The sequence below is a fragment of the Phoca vitulina genome, unplaced genomic scaffold (assembly GCF_004348235.1).
Source record: "Phoca vitulina isolate PV1807 unplaced genomic scaffold, GSC_HSeal_1.0 scaffold4, whole genome shotgun sequence".
In the NCBI taxonomy this organism is placed as follows: domain Eukaryota; kingdom Metazoa; phylum Chordata; class Mammalia; order Carnivora; family Phocidae; genus Phoca; species Phoca vitulina.
This window is the reverse complement of record NW_022589707.1, coordinates 82,926,397-82,944,503: the sequence shown is the minus strand read 5'-3', so window position 1 is coordinate 82,944,503 and position 18,107 is coordinate 82,926,397. Positions and strand designations below refer to the sequence as shown.

At 41.8% G+C, this 18,107-nt stretch overlaps 1 protein-coding gene across 1 annotated transcript in view; it reads right to left on the bottom strand.

Annotated features, from left to right (window-relative positions):
• Nucleotides 1–14,720, bottom strand: part of NME8 (NME/NM23 family member 8) — a 60,844-nt gene extending 46,124 nt beyond the window's left edge. Inside the window, exons 1-5 of the mRNA XM_032401867.1 lie at nucleotides 14,688–14,720; nucleotides 14,548–14,605; nucleotides 14,234–14,340; nucleotides 6,288–6,359; nucleotides 2,005–2,121 (exon numbers count right to left, since the gene is read on the bottom strand). Of these exons, the coding sequence (XP_032257758.1) occupies nucleotides 2,005–2,121; nucleotides 6,288–6,359; nucleotides 14,234–14,340; nucleotides 14,548–14,605; nucleotides 14,688–14,720 (387 nt within the window). The remainder of the gene's footprint in view (nucleotides 1–2,004; nucleotides 2,122–6,287; nucleotides 6,360–14,233; nucleotides 14,341–14,547; nucleotides 14,606–14,687) is intronic.
• Nucleotides 14,721–18,107: the final 3,387 nt, after the last annotated feature.

The window sequence follows — 18,107 nt, the reverse complement described above, 5'->3', positions numbered from 1 at the left end:
CTGGATAAAGTACTCTTGGGTGCATGTTCTTCTCGTTTAGTACCCTGCATATGTCTTGCCAGGCCTTTCTGGCTTGCCAGGTCTCTGTGGATAGGTCTGATGTCATTCTGATGTTCCTCCCTCTGTATGTAAGGAATCTCTTCCCCCTAACTGCCCTTAAGATGGTTTTCTTGGTTCTAAGATTTGCGAGTTTCACTATTACATGCCGGGGTGTTGGCCTGTTTTCCTTGATCTTGGGAGGGGTCCTCTCTGCCTCTAGGACACGAATGTTTGTTTCATTCCCCAGATCAGGGAAGTTCTCAGCTATGATTTGCTCAAATATATCTTCCAGTCCTCTCTCTCTCTCCACCCCCTCAGGGATCCCAATAATTCTGAGATTGGAATGTTTCATGGTGTCATTTATTTCTCTGATTCTATTTTCATGGATTTTGAGTTGTTTTTCCCTGGCCTCCTCTTTTTCCTTCTTGTCTATTAATTGGTCTTCTAGATCACTAACTTGTTCTTCTGCCTCGCTTACCCTAGCTGTTAGATTATCTAGATTAGATTGGATCTCATTGATAGCATTTCTAAATTCTGCCAATTCAGCTTTTATTTCTGCCCTTAGAGACTCTATGTTGCCATTAATCGATTTCTCCATTCTAGCTATTGTCTTCACAACTGCTACCCTGAATTCCATCTCTGACATCTTGGTTATATCTCTATCCATTTGTAAATATGTGGCAGAAGTCACAGTCTCTGAGTCTTTCCTATTTTGGGGGTTCCTCCTCCTAGTCATTCTGTTGAAGGGTGGTTGAGGGAATGTATAGAGTCCAAACTATTGACCACAACCCAAGCAAGATGCACCTGTTTTATAGGGACCTTAGGGTTGCTGGCCTCTTGTTCTCCCAGCCTGTCTTCTGGGGGAGGGGCCTGCCATGCTGTTACTCAAGCAACCCTGTTTGGGCCAAGTTGCCCTGCCCCCTGTGGTGGCAGATGGGCTCAGTGGGGATCATTTTTGGGGGGCTTTTGTTCTCTGGTGGCTTTCCCTGGTGGCTTTCTGTGTCTCTTCTGAGAGTCAGAGCAGAAGAGATCATTTCCAACACTCTGCCTCACAGCAGAGAGATCACAGTCTGTTCTTCAGTGAGTTCTCCAGGCCACACTAGCTCCTTTTCTGTCTGTGCTGCTATAAACTGTAGCGTCCTAGGTTGTGGGCCCCTCAGCAGCGCTATCTGCCTGTATTTCTAATCACTTTCCTCTGTGGCTTCCTTTCTTATACTATTATGTTCATACCTCCACATGCTTTGTAATTTCTTAATTTTTAGGTAGTTTATCTTTCATTACATAGATGATACTCTTCACATGCTGGATCTTATTTCTAAGTATCCTACCAAATGGCTCTCTTGTTTTCATTTGTCAATCTATCTTTGTCCTCTTTCAATATCAGTAAGTACAGAGCCAGAACACATTAAATAATATTCCACTGTATGGATTTGTATAATTTATGACAAAAATTACAGACATTTTGTGGAACCTATTCAGCATTGGTTGACATTTAAAGATTTTAAATATTTATTTGAGAGAGTGAGTGCACAAGCAGGGGGGAGGGATATAGGGAGAGGGAGAAGCAGCCTCCCTGCTGAGCAGGGAACCCCATGTGGGGCTCGATTCCAAAAACCCTTTGATCATGACCTGACCTGACGGCTGATGCTTAACCGACTGAGTTACCCAGGCACCGGTGTGGCTCGACATTTGGAGTGATTCCAAATTTTTAATAACAGACAACCCTGCTATAAATGCTCTTTTCTAAATTTGTCTTATTATCTTTGTAGGGAGAATTATTGGAGCATAATTGCTCAAATGATACATGTGTTTTTTAAGGCCTTTCATTCATATTGACAAAATAACTCCCAGAAAGTCTGTACCATTTAGAAACCTAGATGGTTACAAAACTTGGGAATAATTCCTTAGTAAAACAACAAAAAAGATGTAATACATTTTTTTAAGAATAAAATAGTAAAGTATTACCTGAGGGCGAACCATTTCACCTGCTGCAATTTTCTTCTCCTCATTGACCAAGTTAATAATTTTTTGATTAACAAGTGGTGCATTTGCACCATTTATCTTTGCAATAATTTTGCCATTCTATATGGGAAAAGAAAGCATGAAGGAAACTTCCATTTTCAGGATAAGTCCAGAATTCAACTTGATGAAGTCACCCCACCTGGCCCTACACCCCCACCAATCGTTTTTACCTAAAACTAGCCATTTTAAAATAAAGTATTAGTGATGGAAAAGTACATCTTGATTTGAAAAACCCAGCCCTTTGAATTCTACCTCCACAATGTCTGTTCTCCTACAAACAAAGGCAAGGAATCCCTGCATTATGTTCGATGGTTCTGTACAAGTCTCCCAACTTTACCTTCCCTAATTATTTTTGACACTATGCCCCCTTTCTTCCATCTTTCAACATACATTTACAAAAAACCTGTTTATTGGCACAGTTCCAGGCATGATGGTATGGAACAGCAGTCCTGGTATTTGGCCTAATTAAATTATAAAAAAGGAGAAAAAAAACACAGACAAGCATATGTAATATAACAACCATGACAAGTACCACCAAGTACAAAGCACTGGGAGCATCTACAAGAATCTGTCCTGGTCAAGGAGATAAGCAAAGTTGCTTATCAATATCAGGAAGGGATTCTTGGGTTAAAATATGTAGAATGGGTAAGAGATAATGAGGCAAAATGGAGAAGAAAGAGCATTCCAGGCAAAAGGAATAGAGATGCAATGGTCCTGAGGCCAGAAGGGATTATGGCAAATGAGAAGACCAGCCGAGAAAGTGAGGGGATGCCTGGTATGAGATGAAGCCTAACAGCGAGGGGGAGCCAGACCATGCAGAGCCTTGTGGGTCATGGAACGACAAAGCCTCTAACCTAAATGCAGTGGGAAGCCTTAGGCATGTTGAAACAGAGGCAGTGACCACAATCTGAACTGTTATTTGTAAAGACCATTTCACCTACCATGTTTAGAAAGAGTTAGAAGGGAGCAGATGTTTGTATATAAATTAGGGGCTATTCTAGAGATGACGGTGAGAGAGATGGTTGCTCAGTCTGTGGCACTGGTAAAGGAGATGGAAAGAATGGAAAGATGCAGATGAGTGTGAGAAAGACTTGGGTGGTGAAATTGACAGGTCCAAGGTCTGGAGTGGATTGGGTGTGAGGTACAGAGATGTCACTAAGCTCAGTTTTCTGTTTCCGTTAAGAAAGTGGATAAATTAAGATGTTAATCATCCAATGAGGTGACACTTAGAAGACTACATTTCCTGGGGAGGGGGCGCTCTGTTATTGGACCAGTCCCTTGTGAGAGGCCCTTCAGATAACAGAGAGGGGATGTCAAAGCACCAGCTGGATACACAAGTCTGGAGCTCAAGGTATAGGAATTAGCTGAAGACATAAACTTGAGTTCTTGATATATAGGTAGTGACAACTGAAACTGTGTATGGAGGAAATTTTCTAAGGAGTGTATAAAGCATGATAAGATAAATATTTAAGGGCTGGATAAAGAAAGGTAAACCTGCAAAGGAGATGGAGGGGAATAACATCTAGGTAGGCAAAAGGGAAACCAAGTAACAAAGCCAAAAGAAGCCAATGTTTAAAAAAAAAGTTAGCCCAGTGATGGGTATTAAGGAGGGCACGTATTGAATGGAGCACTGGGTGTTATTCGCAAACAATGAATCATGGAACACTACCTCAAAAACGAATGATGTAATGTATGGTGACTAACATAACATAATAAAAAATAAATAAATAAATAAATAAATAAAAAAAAAGAGGGTATAGCCACCACATTCAATTCACTTGAGAGGTACAGCATAATGAGCCTAAAAGTGGCCATATATGTAACAACAGGCTGGTAACTGGGTACACTAGCAACAGCAAATTTGCTTGAATAATCAGAGAGAAGGCAGATGGAATGGGTTGAGGCATTACTGGGATATGAAAAAAATGGAGTAAAAATAATTATGCAAACTTTTCTGTGAAATTTAGCTGTGAGATAAAGGAGAGAGATGGGTGGTAGCTGGAGAGAGGCATGGCATCAAAAAAAGCATTATTTTTTAATTGGAAACAGTTCATCATCTTCAAAGGTTAGTGAGAAGGATCCAGTTGAGAAAGGTTTAAATAGATACTGCCACTCTAGTTACCATTTCCCACTAAAAGGAACCTTCCAACAATTCTGGGGACTTTCTAATGTCCCTTGAAAAAGCCCTTCCTGCTGAAACTTGCTGGAATGAATTTGTTGTCAGCTAAGTGTGCTAAGCAATACAAAGAGCCACGGTGGGAATATCTATATAAACAAGCAATGGCTTGGTGGTGGTTTTGTGGGCACAGACTGAGATTCTTAGATGAATGATTGTGGATATGGAGCAAAGCCTGAGGCATGACTGCACGAGCAACTGGCTGAGGTGCACTGGAGAAAAGTTAATTGGCAGTAGAGGTCAGGAATTGAGAGGCCCGGATGTGGGTGGGTTGCCAATGTGGATACTGCAGTCCCCAGGGGGATGGCAGGACAGGGGTTTTGAAAGGGGTTTGAGCCCACAGGCCAAAGTCCTCAGTCATTGACAGGACTGATGTGAAGACCAGTAAATGACAGGGGTGAGGTGGGAGAGAAGGAAGTTTAGCCAAATAGCTAAGTTGGCAGGGAAAAGACCTCTAATTAGCAAGGAAAAGAAAGTTACTGAAATAAGAAGTAAAGGGAATATCAATTCTGCTCCTGGCCTCAAGACATACGATCCAAGAAAGTAGTCACCACTCTGGGCTGCTCCTAAGTAAGGAGACAGATTTAAGGAAAGTCAAGGAAATGGAGTAAAGGCTAAGAGCCATGGTGAAAGATCTTCGAAAGTGTGCTAATTGCTCATCTCAATTCCAGATGTCACACAGTGAAAGGGTTTGCAAGATGGTAGAGAATTGCGAGAATTAGTCAGGAAAAGAATATTCTGAGCATGAGAAGGATGAACTTTTCAGGGCTGGGAGGAAGGGTGGATTTATATTCCAGGCACTGGTTGCAGATAAGAGAACGTGGACTGGATGGTCCAGTTAGGGAGGGTGGGTATGGTCTGATCAGAGCTGACCAACCTGGCAGGGTGATGGTGGTCCCAGGGCTCCAGACTCTATGTGATGGTCCCCCTGGCCAGTCTCTCTTCTTCAGTCCCATGCTCCTAACTGCTACTCACTGTTACTAATATTAGCCCACAAGCCTATTTTCGGGTGTTACTCACTCTGGTTCCCTAAACTATGTCTAGGCCAAGGGTCAGCAAACAATGACCCAGCACAGAGGCTGTATTTTAGCAAAGCTGAAAATACTATCTGGCCCTTTACTAAAAGAACTGACTGACCCCTCACCTAAATCACCAATCCTACATGTCCAACTTAGAGCAAGATCTGCAATGCAATTTTTAAAATTCAATTAACCCGGTAACTCAATTCCTTGAAATTGTTGCAAAAGCATTATTTCATAGAAGCAAAAAGTTCTACCGAAAAGTGTTTTTAAAATAATGATTTCTAATACAAAAAAATAATAATCCAAGTATCTAATAGTAGAGGAAGAGTCCAAGCCCTCTCTGGGAAGCCTTTCCTTATTATGTCCAATTCTCTAGCTCTATAGCAGCTGCACTCTGTGTCACATAGCTTTTAACTGTAAATACTCTCCTTCTGGAAAGTAGCACTTGTTATGTCTTCCTGATTATGAAGGTTGTATATTCATCACAGAGTATTGGGAAAATATGAAAAAGTATCAAGAAAAAACTACTGCATCCTTCCACCATACTAGAAAGCTACTACTGATAATCTGATGAATGCTCTGTCTTCTTTCTACACATTTGTACATGCGGAGATAGAAGCAGCATTTATTACAAAATAGTCGTCAGACAGATATGTCCTTGTATTAGTATACATGAATACTTAGAACCAATTCTCTGCTACTGGGTATCGAAGAAATTTCCAACTTTTCACTCCTATAAATAGTAATTCATCATATAAATCTCTGATTATTTCCTCAGGAAAGGTAAATACCATCTTATTTTTCTTTTTGAGCAACTCAATGAGTGGTTGTCTAATCTCCTCAACCCATTACACGCTCCTAGAGGTCAAGTTATAAAATACATTAACAGACAAGCAAAGATAAGGCAAAAGAAATCTATGATTACTACAATCAGAAAATAGTCCCATGGTAATTTCACAATGCTACTTGCTATTTAACTGTAAATTAGAATCTGATAATATATTTGAGATGATAAATATTATACTTACAACACTAAAGAGAAAAACAGGTTCACATTTATCTCTAAATGGCTGCAAAGTCACAATGTTGTCAGCTTCTGCCTGAAAAAATATAAATATATTTTTATAAAAATATATATAAATATATAATATAAATATATATATAAAATATAAATATTTCATATAATAATAGAGGAAATATCCAAGTCACCAGATACACTATGTTGAAAAAATGCAGATCACACAAAATTTTTATTTTTATGTTTACTACAGCATTTTCTGAGTATGTTATAGTTGTTCTAAGGATCTAATTGCATACACTGGTGATTCAGGCCATGCATCATTTGGCCTCAGCCTTACTTCTCACTGTTCACTTTGTGGTACCCAACCTGCAGCTAAACTTACCTACTTCCAGTTTGCTATAAAACACCCATACTTTCCTCCCTCCTTACCTGCTCTTGCCCTTCCTTTTCCAACCCAGGTCAAGTGTCCCTCCTCCAAGAATTGCCTTGCTCCCTCCTGCTGCAAATCCTCTCCTGCTCCACATGGAACTTTACTGCCCTTCCTTCGGGGACTCCATTGTCCCTTTCAGTATTGTACCACCATCATATGGGCCTATCTAACTTCCTTTTTTTTTAAGTGACTCTGAGATCAAGACCTGAGCTGAGATCAAGAGTTGGACACTTAACCAACTTAGCCATCCAGGCAGGGCGCCCCCCATCTCACTTCTTGTGATCAGATCTATGATGTTTCATATTCCCCTTTGCATGTCACCCTCCTTCTGCATCAGTCATGGGGCCATATTTAAAAAGGAGCTTACTTTATCCAAATTTTTTGAGAGAAAGTAAGCTCAAAAGAAAAAAAATTAAAATAAAAAAAGGAGCTTACTAAGTGCTTCTTGAATGAAGTGGCTGTCAAATTTCAAGGTTTTTTTTTTTTTTTAATGTTTGTAATTTTCTTAAATTTTTCTCACAAATTTTACGTTGTCCCGGTGGGAGCTAAGATGGCACAGTAGTAGGAGGACCCTAGGTTTGTTTCGTCCCTTGAACACAGCTAGATAAATATCAAATCAGTCTGAATATCCAAGAAATCTAGCTGAGGACTGACAACAAACTGCACAACTAGAGAGAGAGGAGGCCACATTGCAGAAGGTAGGAGGTGTGGAGATGTGATTTGGGGGAGAAACAGATTGCAGGTGCTGCAGAGGGGAGGGAGTCCTGGTCTCGGAGAGAGGAGAGAGAGACAGACAGACAGACAGACAGACAGAGGAGTGCACAGGGGATCGAGCAAGGAGCACACTTCCCCAAAGCCATCGACTGGGAAATGAGAGGCTGATTCTTGTGAGGCTCAAAGACTAGAGTTTTAGAGGTCCAGGTTGTGGCTGGAACAGAGCCCGAGGGAGCTGCAGTGCTCCTGTAGAGAAGGCAGGCAGGCAACCTTGGGGCCCACCTGAGACAGATCCCCCTTCTTGGAGCACATCTGGAAGAGGTGGTATTACCTCTCCCGGGACAAAAGAGCCAGCAGGCACCACTTCCCTCCCCCGCCCGTCAGCACAGGTGCGGAGACACTTGCTGAGGGCAGCTCACCTGGACACTGGCTCTTCTGTGTGCTTTGCCCCAAGCCACAAGCTCCTGGCCCTGGTGCAACCACCCTTCTGGGTCAAACCATCAATCCCAGCGTGGCAAGACCCTCCCACAGAGGACCAGCCAGGTCCCCACCACACCAGGTCCCTCAAGTTTGAAGTTTTAAAACTCAGCCGGCCTGGCTAGGATAGAACCCAAAGTGCCTGCACTGGTCCAGGCAGGCAAGCAACCCGGACACAGACTATGTAAGCAGTGATCTGAAAAACACCCCAGACACCCGAAGGGAAATTATCGCTCTTCTGGGACGGCTTTCCTGACAGCAGTGAGTACGAGGTCCCTCCGCAGGGACAAAGGAGCTGGCTGGCTCCCCTGCCCCTCAGCATAACCCAACATCAGTAAACAGCACAGCGCTAACACCGGCTGCCGACATCTCTTACAGCCAGCCCCGCCCCCCTGCACTCTGCTGGTACTGCTTTCTCGAGCAAGTGTGCCTGAGAGCAAGGGCAGCAGGCCCTCCCCAAGAAGACCAGCACAACTCCCCCACACACACACCACTACTGACCACAGAGTTCTGCAGAGCTTCAGCTCTAGTGGAAACAGAGCACACCTAGTTAAAACTCAGCACACTCTGACCAAGATCCAAACACTCCCCGCTGCAGGCTAGGAGAGCCTCTGCAGAGAGCTGACCTGAGGAAAAGAGCAGCCATAACACAGCAGCCAAGTGCACACAGCATATACCAGAGACACTTCCTGAGGCACCAGTCCTGAGCACTGTATGGCCTCTTCTTCATAAAGCCATTACTCTAAGGGGCAGGAAACAAAACAAGCTTTTCTAACACACAGGAGAAGACGGAAACCTAGACAAAATGCCAAGACAGAGGAATTCATCCCAAAAGAAAGAAGAAGAAAAGGTCACGGCTAGGGATCTAATTGAAACGGATGTAAGCAATATGCCAAAGCCAGAATTTAAAGCAACAATCATAAGGATACTAGCTGGCCTTGAGAAAAGCATAGAAGACATCAGGGAGTCCCTTATCACAGAGATAAAAGAGCTTAAAACCAATCAGGCCAAAATGACAAATGCAAGAACTGAGATTCGAAACTGACTGGATGTAATGACCACAAAGATGGAAGAAGCAGAGGAATGAATAAATGATACAGAGGCTAGAATTATGGAAAATAATGAAGCTGATCAAAAGAGGGAAAGAAAAATGTTGGATTATGGAAGTAGACTTAGAGAACTCAGTGACTCCATGAAAAATAATAACATCCGTATCAAAGGAGTCCCAGAAGAAGCAGACAGAAGGGGGCAGAAGGTTTATTTGAGGAACAATAGCTGAAAACATCCATAATCTGGGGACGGATACAGACTTACAGATCCAGGAGGCACGGAGAACTCCCATCAAAATCAATAAAAGTAGGCCAACACCAAGACATATTGTAGTTCAATCTGCAAAATATAGATATAAAGAAAAAAATCCTGAAAGCATCAAGACAAAAGAAGTCCCTAACTAATAAGGGAAGATAAAAAGGTTAGCAGCAGATCTCTCCACAGAAACTTGTCAGGCCAGAATAAAGTGGCATGATATACACAATGTGCTGAATGAGAAAAATCTGCAGCCAAGAATACACTATCTAGCAAGATTATCATTCAGAATAGGAGAGAGAGAGTTTCCCAGACAAATGAAAACTAAAGGAGTTCATGACCACTAAACCAGCCCTGCAAGAAATATTAAAGGGGACTCTTTGAGTGGGGAAGAAAGACCAAAAGCAACAAAGATTAGAAAGGAACACAAGAAATCTCCAGAAAGAAGGACAAAACAAGTAATAAAATGGCACTAAATTCATATCTATCAATAATTACTCTGAATGCAAATGAACTAAATGCTCCAATCAAAAGCCATAGGGTGTCAGAATGGATGAAAAACAAGACCCATCGATATGCTGCTTAGAAGACATTCACTTTAGACCTAAAGACACCTGCAGATGGAAAGTGAGGAGATGGAGAACTATCTATCATGCTAATGGAAGTCAAAAGAAAGCCAGAGTAGCAATACTTATATCAGACAAACTAGATTTTAAACCGAAGACTGTAATAAGAAATGAAGAAGGGCACTATAACATAATAAAGGGTTCTATCCAACAAGAAGATCTAACAATTATAAATATTCATGCTCCTAATTTGGGAACAGCCAATTCTACCAACCATTTAATAACCAAAATAAAGAAACACATTGATAATAATACAATTAACAGTAGGGGGTTTTAACACCACACTCACAGCAACAGATAGATCATCTAAGCAGAAGATCAACAAGAAAACAAGGGCTTTGAATGACACATTGGACCAGATGGACTTCACAGATATATTCAAAATGTTTCATCCTAAAGCAGCAGAATACACATTCCTTTCATGTGCACATGGGACATTCTCCAGAAGAGATCACATACCAGGTCACAAATTAGGCCTCAGCAAGTACAAAATGATTGAGATCATACAGTGCATATTTTCTGACCACGATACTATGAAACTTGAAGTCAAGCACGAGAAAAAATTTGGAAAGACAACAAATACATGGAGGTTAAAGAACATCCTACTATAGAATGAATGGCTTAACCAGGAAATTAAAGAAGAAATTTAAAAATACATGGAAGCAAATGAAAATGAAAACATGATGGTCCAAAACCTTTGGGATGCAGCAAAAGAGGTCATTAAAAGGAAATATATAGCACTACAGACTCCCTCAAGAAGCAAGAATAATCTCAAATACACAACCTAACCTTACACCTAAAGGGGCTAGAAAAAGAATAACAAATGAAGCCTATAGTCAGCAGAAGAAGGGAAATAATAAAGAATAAAGCAGAAATAAACAACATAGAAACAAACAAACAAAAAACCAGTAGAACAGATCAATGAAACCAAGAGCTGGTTCTTTGAAAAAATTAATAAAATTGATAAACCCCTAGCCAGATTCATCAAAAAGAAAAGAGAAAGGACTCAAATAAATAAAATCATGAATGAGAGAGGAGAAATCATAATCAACACCACAGAAATACAATCATAAGAGAATGTTATGAAAAATTATATGCCAACAAATCGGGCAATCTGGAAGAAATGGATAAATTCCTAGAAACATATAAACTATCAAAACTGAAACAGGAAGAAATAGAAAACTTGAACAGCCCAGACCCATAACCAGCAAAGAAACTGAATCAGTAATCAAAAATCCCCCAACAAACAAAAGTCTAGGGCCAGAATGAGATCATTTGGTAGGGTTTTCTCTAAGAGATGTTTTTGCAACCTAAGGCAATTGTTTTCAAACTGGGATTTCTGAAGGTAACCACTGTGAGGAAGCCAAGAGAGGGTCCCTCAGCCACAGGAGCTGCGTTGTAATCTCTCTCTCTCTCTCTTTTTTTTTTTAGCATACTGGATTCTACATGACTTTCTTTTCTTCTTTTTTTCTTCAAGCTTCCACAGTTTAGAAAAAAAAAGGAAGGAGGTGAAAGGTACTAATCTATAATATTAAAGGACAGAAGTTAAAGAATATATTTAAAAGCAGTCTAGGTATCATCATTACAATGTTTATATTATAATAAAGTATTAACAATTAGAGTATTTAATAATATTATAAAAGAACTGCAATAAAGAATATTCACTGAATTTTCATTATAGGTACAATGTTAGTACAAGTCTTTAAGTCTTTTAAAAGGACATGTAACAACAAAAAAATTATACTGGCCACTTAGCGTAGGGTGATTTCAACCTCACAGGCTGCTCCCAATAGAGGTTTAGAGACTATATTAATTCTTTTCATCCTTTATGGGCAGGTCATAGCAAAAAAACAGCATCAATTTATATGAATGTGCTATTGTTGAGTGTGCTCAAATTTAACAGAAGAGAAACCATTCAGGGATGCACAAAATTTTTTGTTCTTAAATTCAACAGATGCTAGTATTATGAAGAGTAATATGAACATATTTTGGGAAGAACTTACTAGCATTTCCCAGTGGGATGGCTATAGTAATAGAACAGATTCCTTGTGGAGTGAGGAGTTCTGTCCGGCTGGGGTACTACTGGGAGGACAGTCGGAAGTCACTGGGTTGGGAGGAAGCACCGTTAAGACCTACATCCCCACACAGCTCGGAGGTGAGCTGAATGGGGCGTCCAATGCACCATGCGGTCTAATTCTCCTTCCACACCCACCCCTCCGCCACCACTGCAGTGCCTGGCCGGCACATATTATCCAGGTTGGTTTCTACCCAGACTCTACCAACAAAGAGGGATTTAACACGTCTAAAGCACCTGGGAACACAGCATCAAGTTACACCTTCTCAGTATCTAAGGACTTCTTGCCTTGCCTTCCTATGCCCAAGTTCCCTTCCAGGTAGCCTGACAGGTGTGCAGGGAGGCTGCCTTTTTATTGGTCTCCCCACTGATCTCAATTCCTTTTTAGACACTGGAGTTTTCCCATGATTCCTAGCCCGTGAACTTGCACTCCTACCACTTCCAGACAAACTTCCCTAATGCCAACTGCCAGGACTTAAAAGAATTTTCCAACCCTCGATTCTCCATCATCCATTTGCCAACTGTTAGAGCCTTCTGATACTGTTTTTTTAACTTGTGTTAACCCGTGCTACTGTATGTGGCCATCCCCATTAGGCCCCATTCTGTGTCCTCGGAACTTCATTTTTCCTCCCTGCCAAGGATTGAGTCTCGAATCATATTCCAGATCCATTCAGGTGGCTCAGAATGAAGCAGGCTGTTACAAATTGTCACCTTTTCAAAAACTGCAACACTCTTACTTCAGAAGACAAAGTCAACATCTGGATAAAAAGATTTAACAATTGTAGGGATGCCTGGGTGGCTCAGTCGGTTAAGATTCTGTCTGCGTTTGACTCGGGTCATGATCCCAGGGTCCTGGGATTGAGTCTTGGAGTCTTGCATCAGGCTCCCTGCTCAGTGGGGAGCCTGCTTCTCCCTCTGCCTGCCACTCCCCCTGCTTGTGCTCGCTCTCTCTGACAAATAAATAAAATCTTTAAAAAAAAAAAAGATTTAACAATTGTATATAGCCACCTACTCTCTTGAAGAGAAAAAATAATGAGGTGAGTTTCTAAGCCTTAGGCTGCTTAACTGTAACCCTGAACTAAGAAAAAGAAGTCCTATAAAGAGTGTACCCACAGAAGGGATGGACAATCAAGTTAAGGTCAATCAACAAACTCATCCCAACGTCTGGGTTGGGAAGGGTCACAGAGAGATTCTACACATGAAAACATGCAAGGGGTTGAGGTTTCATGTTTGCATTAGGGACTATGCATTTTAAATGTAAGAAGTAAAGATATGAAATCAGTTATCCGCTTCTGCACCTTAGGTCTAGCTGGTTTGGATTTGTTTCTGCCCAACAGAAATAGAATGTGGGCTACACATATATTTTTAAATTCTGTGGTTCTAGTAATCACAGTTAAAGACTAAAAAGAAACATGTGAGAATAATGTAAAAATATATTTTACTTAGTCCAAAATATAGTCATTTCAACATGTAATCACTGTAAAAGATTATTAATGAGATATTCCATTTTCCTTTTTTCATACTAAATCTTCAAAATCTGGTGTGTATTTTACATTTAGAGCACATCTCAATTTGTAGGCTAAATCTGAATCAGAAACCATTGATTCGTAATTTGATTTCATAAAATGTATAGTCCAAAAAGGCAGATGCACATACCCAAGTTGTTCCAAAAGTTTTATAATTTCTGAATTGATTGTTGGCTTTTAAATTTAAATTTAAATTAATTAAAGTTAAAAATTCAGTTCCTCGGGTGCACTAGCCACATTTCAAGTGCTCAAAAGCCATTTGTGTCCAGTGGCCACCATATTAGACAACAAAGCTCTAAGCAGGTGATAACTTGATGTGCACAAATTGAATAATCAATAAATGAAGCCCAATAAGTTTAGCCATAATATTTTAATCCCTCATCACATCCAGGTGACAAGTGAGGGGAAAATCACCACTGTTGGAAAATTGGTAACTGGGTTGTTAAGTGCCCAGAGACCTTCCCAATGCTATCCAGTAAACAGCATTTGCAGCCCTGATTCTAAAAGACACACACTGAACATCCAGTCAGGTGAAAAGAAACAGATCAACAGACAGACATCCATATGTATACTTTCTGATGTTCACAACTATGGTAAACAACCTCAACACGATGGGAAATGGGATAAAAATTGTGATTGGTTCTCAGATCCGGTAGAACTAGATATATAGTAAAACTGCCAAGTAAATATTGTCCATTATTGAAGAGTTGGCAGGTTGTTTAAAATCAGACCCTTAAAGACAATATTTAAACACTTGGAAGTATCAAGAAAATAACGGTTTAATGGAAATGAAATCCTTACTACAACAAAATGCAGAAGTTCATCTTCGTTCAGCTCATTTTTCAATTTTCTGAATAAAGTTTGCATTGCTTTGCAAGGTCCACACCAGGCTTGGTAAACGTCGATCACTAGAAGATGATAATATTTATGGGGAAAAAAAAAAAAGAGTCAAAGAATCTAGAATAGCAGCTTATCCCAACGCTGGGGCCGGCGCCCAGATGAAGCAGGTTTTTACACTGCTAGTGGGGAGGCGACTGGGGGGGGGGGGGGGGGAGGCGCATGAGGTGCCCTGGGCCGACCTCCTAATGGCTGGACAACCAGGCGAACCCCAGTACCTGTCAGGCCTTTGTTCTGCAACATCTCATCCCACAGGCTTTGACTATTAACGACTGCCTACAAAAAGGACGCTGCTGTAAAGCGGTCTTCAAGGGCCAACGCGCCCCAAGGTAAAAGACTGTTGGTCGGTCATGCTCACCTGTAACTGGATCTCTCGCTTTTTGCCTGCCATTTATCCACTATCACAGGAAAAAGGGAAGACAAATAGAAAATGTTGAAGAGGAAATTTAAATGATGTCATTCCCTACACATTCAAGGAGCATCTTAATGCCCTGTAGAAATTCTCCTTCGGCAGTACCGGATTATACACTCTCCCCTCTCGTGGGGAGAGGAGCCAATGCAGCTGAAGGATTCCTCGGGCTGGGCTCGACGCTAAATGCCTGCATCGGCCCTATTATCTTACTCTCCCAATAATCCTGAGGCAAGTTAGAATGTGAGGAGGTACATTTCCTTACAATTTTTTCTTTTCCTGAAGTTTCACGGAGTGTTCTATTTTCATTTGCACACGTGTTAATTGCCTATGACCGTGCTCATGCATCCTTCTCGGGTCCCTCTCCACGAGGTTTAATATTTAGAACAAGACCCTAGGGTGTTCTTGAGCACATCATGAACTATCCGCGGGGTTAAGTCAGTGAGGCCCAAACGGCCCACTCCGTGGCGTCAGGGGCGCTCAGTGTGGCTACGCCTGCGTGTGTGACAACGGACCTGTCACAAAACAAAGGAGTTATTCGGAACAACGAACTACATCCCAGGAAGGGTGCTGGATTCTCCAACAAGCCTTACACAGAACACGTCCTCCCCTAAGCTACACCTGGACGTTTACAGGAACGAAAAGGAACAGTCCCCGAGGATCCAAACCAGCCCCCTGGGTGAGGCCTGTGGCCTTTGTGAGCACGGCTCCAACAGGTCCGAGTACCTAGACGCGGAGCAGGTAAACGTTGAACTGTCGGTCTGTCTGTCTGTCTGCCCGCGCCGGTCCCCCGGAAGAGGCCAGATGAGGACCCCGGGACCGACGGCAGGAGGAGGGGCCAACGTCTGCAGCCGCCCCTCCCGCGCCGCGAGCCTGGCCCTCCCCGCGGGGGCGGCTCCTCCAGGCTCCGCGGCCCCAGCGCGCAGGCCCAGGACCGCTGAGAGCCCGGGTGCTAGCCCCGACGGCGCCCTGCGCTGCTCCTGGTGAGACCGCTGCCCGGAGCCACTGCGCCTGGCCGCTCAGGCCCGGACCGCCCCCTCCGCTGCGGGTGGGCTTGGCGCCTTCGGGCTTGATCGCGGCTCTCCTGGGCTCTGGACATCTGAGTCATAATCACTGGTGTGCCATGTTAACAACTAGCTCGCTTGGAAATTATTACAAATCATTATAAATTTCACTGACATACGTAAAATAATGTGTGGCGACAAGTAACAAATAATTATAAGGTATACAATATTCTATTGCAAATTCCACATAGCCAATAGATTTTTACAGAATGTTTTCACTGATTTTTGCCAGACTCTAGCATTCATAGCCAAATAGTTGCAACTCATTCAAAACTTGCCAGATCCCAAATATGAATAAATGCTTGGCCACTTCCACCATTAAAATCATGTTAAATACAGAAACATGTCTAAATACCAGCTTTCATACAGTTTTATCTCCTTACCATGAGTTGTTACAAAAAGTAGTCATTTTCTCACTGTTCTAAAATAGCACTCTAATCTTGAACAGATAATGTTGATTATGTTTTAAAATATATCTGTTAGATAGCAAAATACTGACGAGCACATGTCCTCAAATTTGAAACTCTTTTTGCATAAGCTTTCCCATGAGATAACCACTGAAAATCTATGTGGGAAAAATATTTTCATAGGTACTCTCTATGCCACAAAAAGCATTGCAAAAGATTCTCCTATTTTATGACCATGATTCTTTTATTATTATTTTAATAAAGTTAACAGCTTGGGTGTAATGTGACGTGTATAGAATGGCCTCATCTCGGCTGGTCTGGATTATTGTTTATTTCCCAAGCCACTAATTTCCCAAGCTACTTGGAGCACCGTAGTGACTCTTGGCCAACACTATGGAGTATATTAAGTAAAGATAAATGATATTCTGCAACTATGGGTCCATGAGTGGTTTTGGAGTGGACGTGTGAGCCTGTCATCACCATTCAGGAATAATAATTGGATTTAGGATTTGTTGAAACTCAGGAGTTAAGGGTGAAAGGTGAGAGGAGCATCAATGGCCACACGTAGCTGGGATGTGCCCATGTGTGACCAGCTCCCTGTAAGAAACACTTGACAGAACTGGAGCTTCCCCGTGCCTTTGCAGGTAGGTGGGTGGTTGAAACCTAGAGACAAAGCATGTACTGTGCAACACAGAAATGAGAGGACAAAGAAGTCATTGAGGACACTGCTGATAACGAATATATAAATAATAACAAAGCATAATATCCTTCTCATTTCTCAGATTAGAAAATAAACACAATTAGCAATATCTAACTTTTTCTTCCTGGAATCTTACAGATTATTTTGCACACCTCAGGGAAGGTGTGCATAACACGTTGGGGACCACTAGATAGAAAATCAAGATATCCACAAAACATCTGGGCAAGCAGAGAGATTTGCAGATAATTGGCATATTTAAATGGTGATTTTTCAAAGTCAGGAGAGCAAAGTTTGAAGAAATAGAGCCCTTGAAGAGATGGGAGGGCACAGAAGGGAAAAAGGCTCAGGTGGAGGACTGGTGCTCCTTCCAGCATGACCAAAAGAAATATGACCATGTTTCTGTATCCTGTTTTTCTCTATTTTATAAAGTTATTCAAATATCTTATGCTTTTAGCGACTTTTCTGCTGTCTTTACGCAAATTATTTCTATTACAAGTATCTTGGAGATGCCCTGTGGTCTAAAACTGTTAGCATTCAAAAGTCTATCCATAAGCTGTATTTTTATCCAGTCAATCTGTGACCAGCTCCCAAGACCTGACCTTTACTGCCCGCCTGCTTGTACTCACTGACCTTTGTCCCACATTGTTCCTTGAGCTCTTCTTTCCAGCTTAGCTCTTAACTCAGGCAAAAGGAAAGCAAAATCCCTCCCAGTGATAAGGACTGCCCTGACAAGACCTCCAGGCTGCCCCGCCCGCCCAGACCAGTTTGAGCAGAACTCCTGACTCAAGCCTGTGCCGAAGGACTGTGGAGTGACCTCTAGAATGACCGACAACTACCTTTACCTCATTATAATGCTAAAATCTCCGCCCCAGGAGGAGCGCAAGCCTCATTTACTTAACATACAGAAGATCTCACAGCATGATCATGAATGTGGGCTTTATGGGAAAACAGTGTGAAACTTCTCAAAGTTGATTTACAACAAATGGATGACACAAAAAGGTTTCAATTCTTAAAAAAAAAAAAAAAAAAACACTGTGACATCAGTGTGACAATTGGAGTAAATGTGGTTGGGGAAGTGAAACCAGAGATAAGATAGAAACCTACTGTAGCAATCCGGGAGGGCGGGGTTAGGGCCTACATGAAAGCAGAGACCACAGACAAGGGGCAAAGAAGACTTGTGAGATATTTGGGGGTTAGT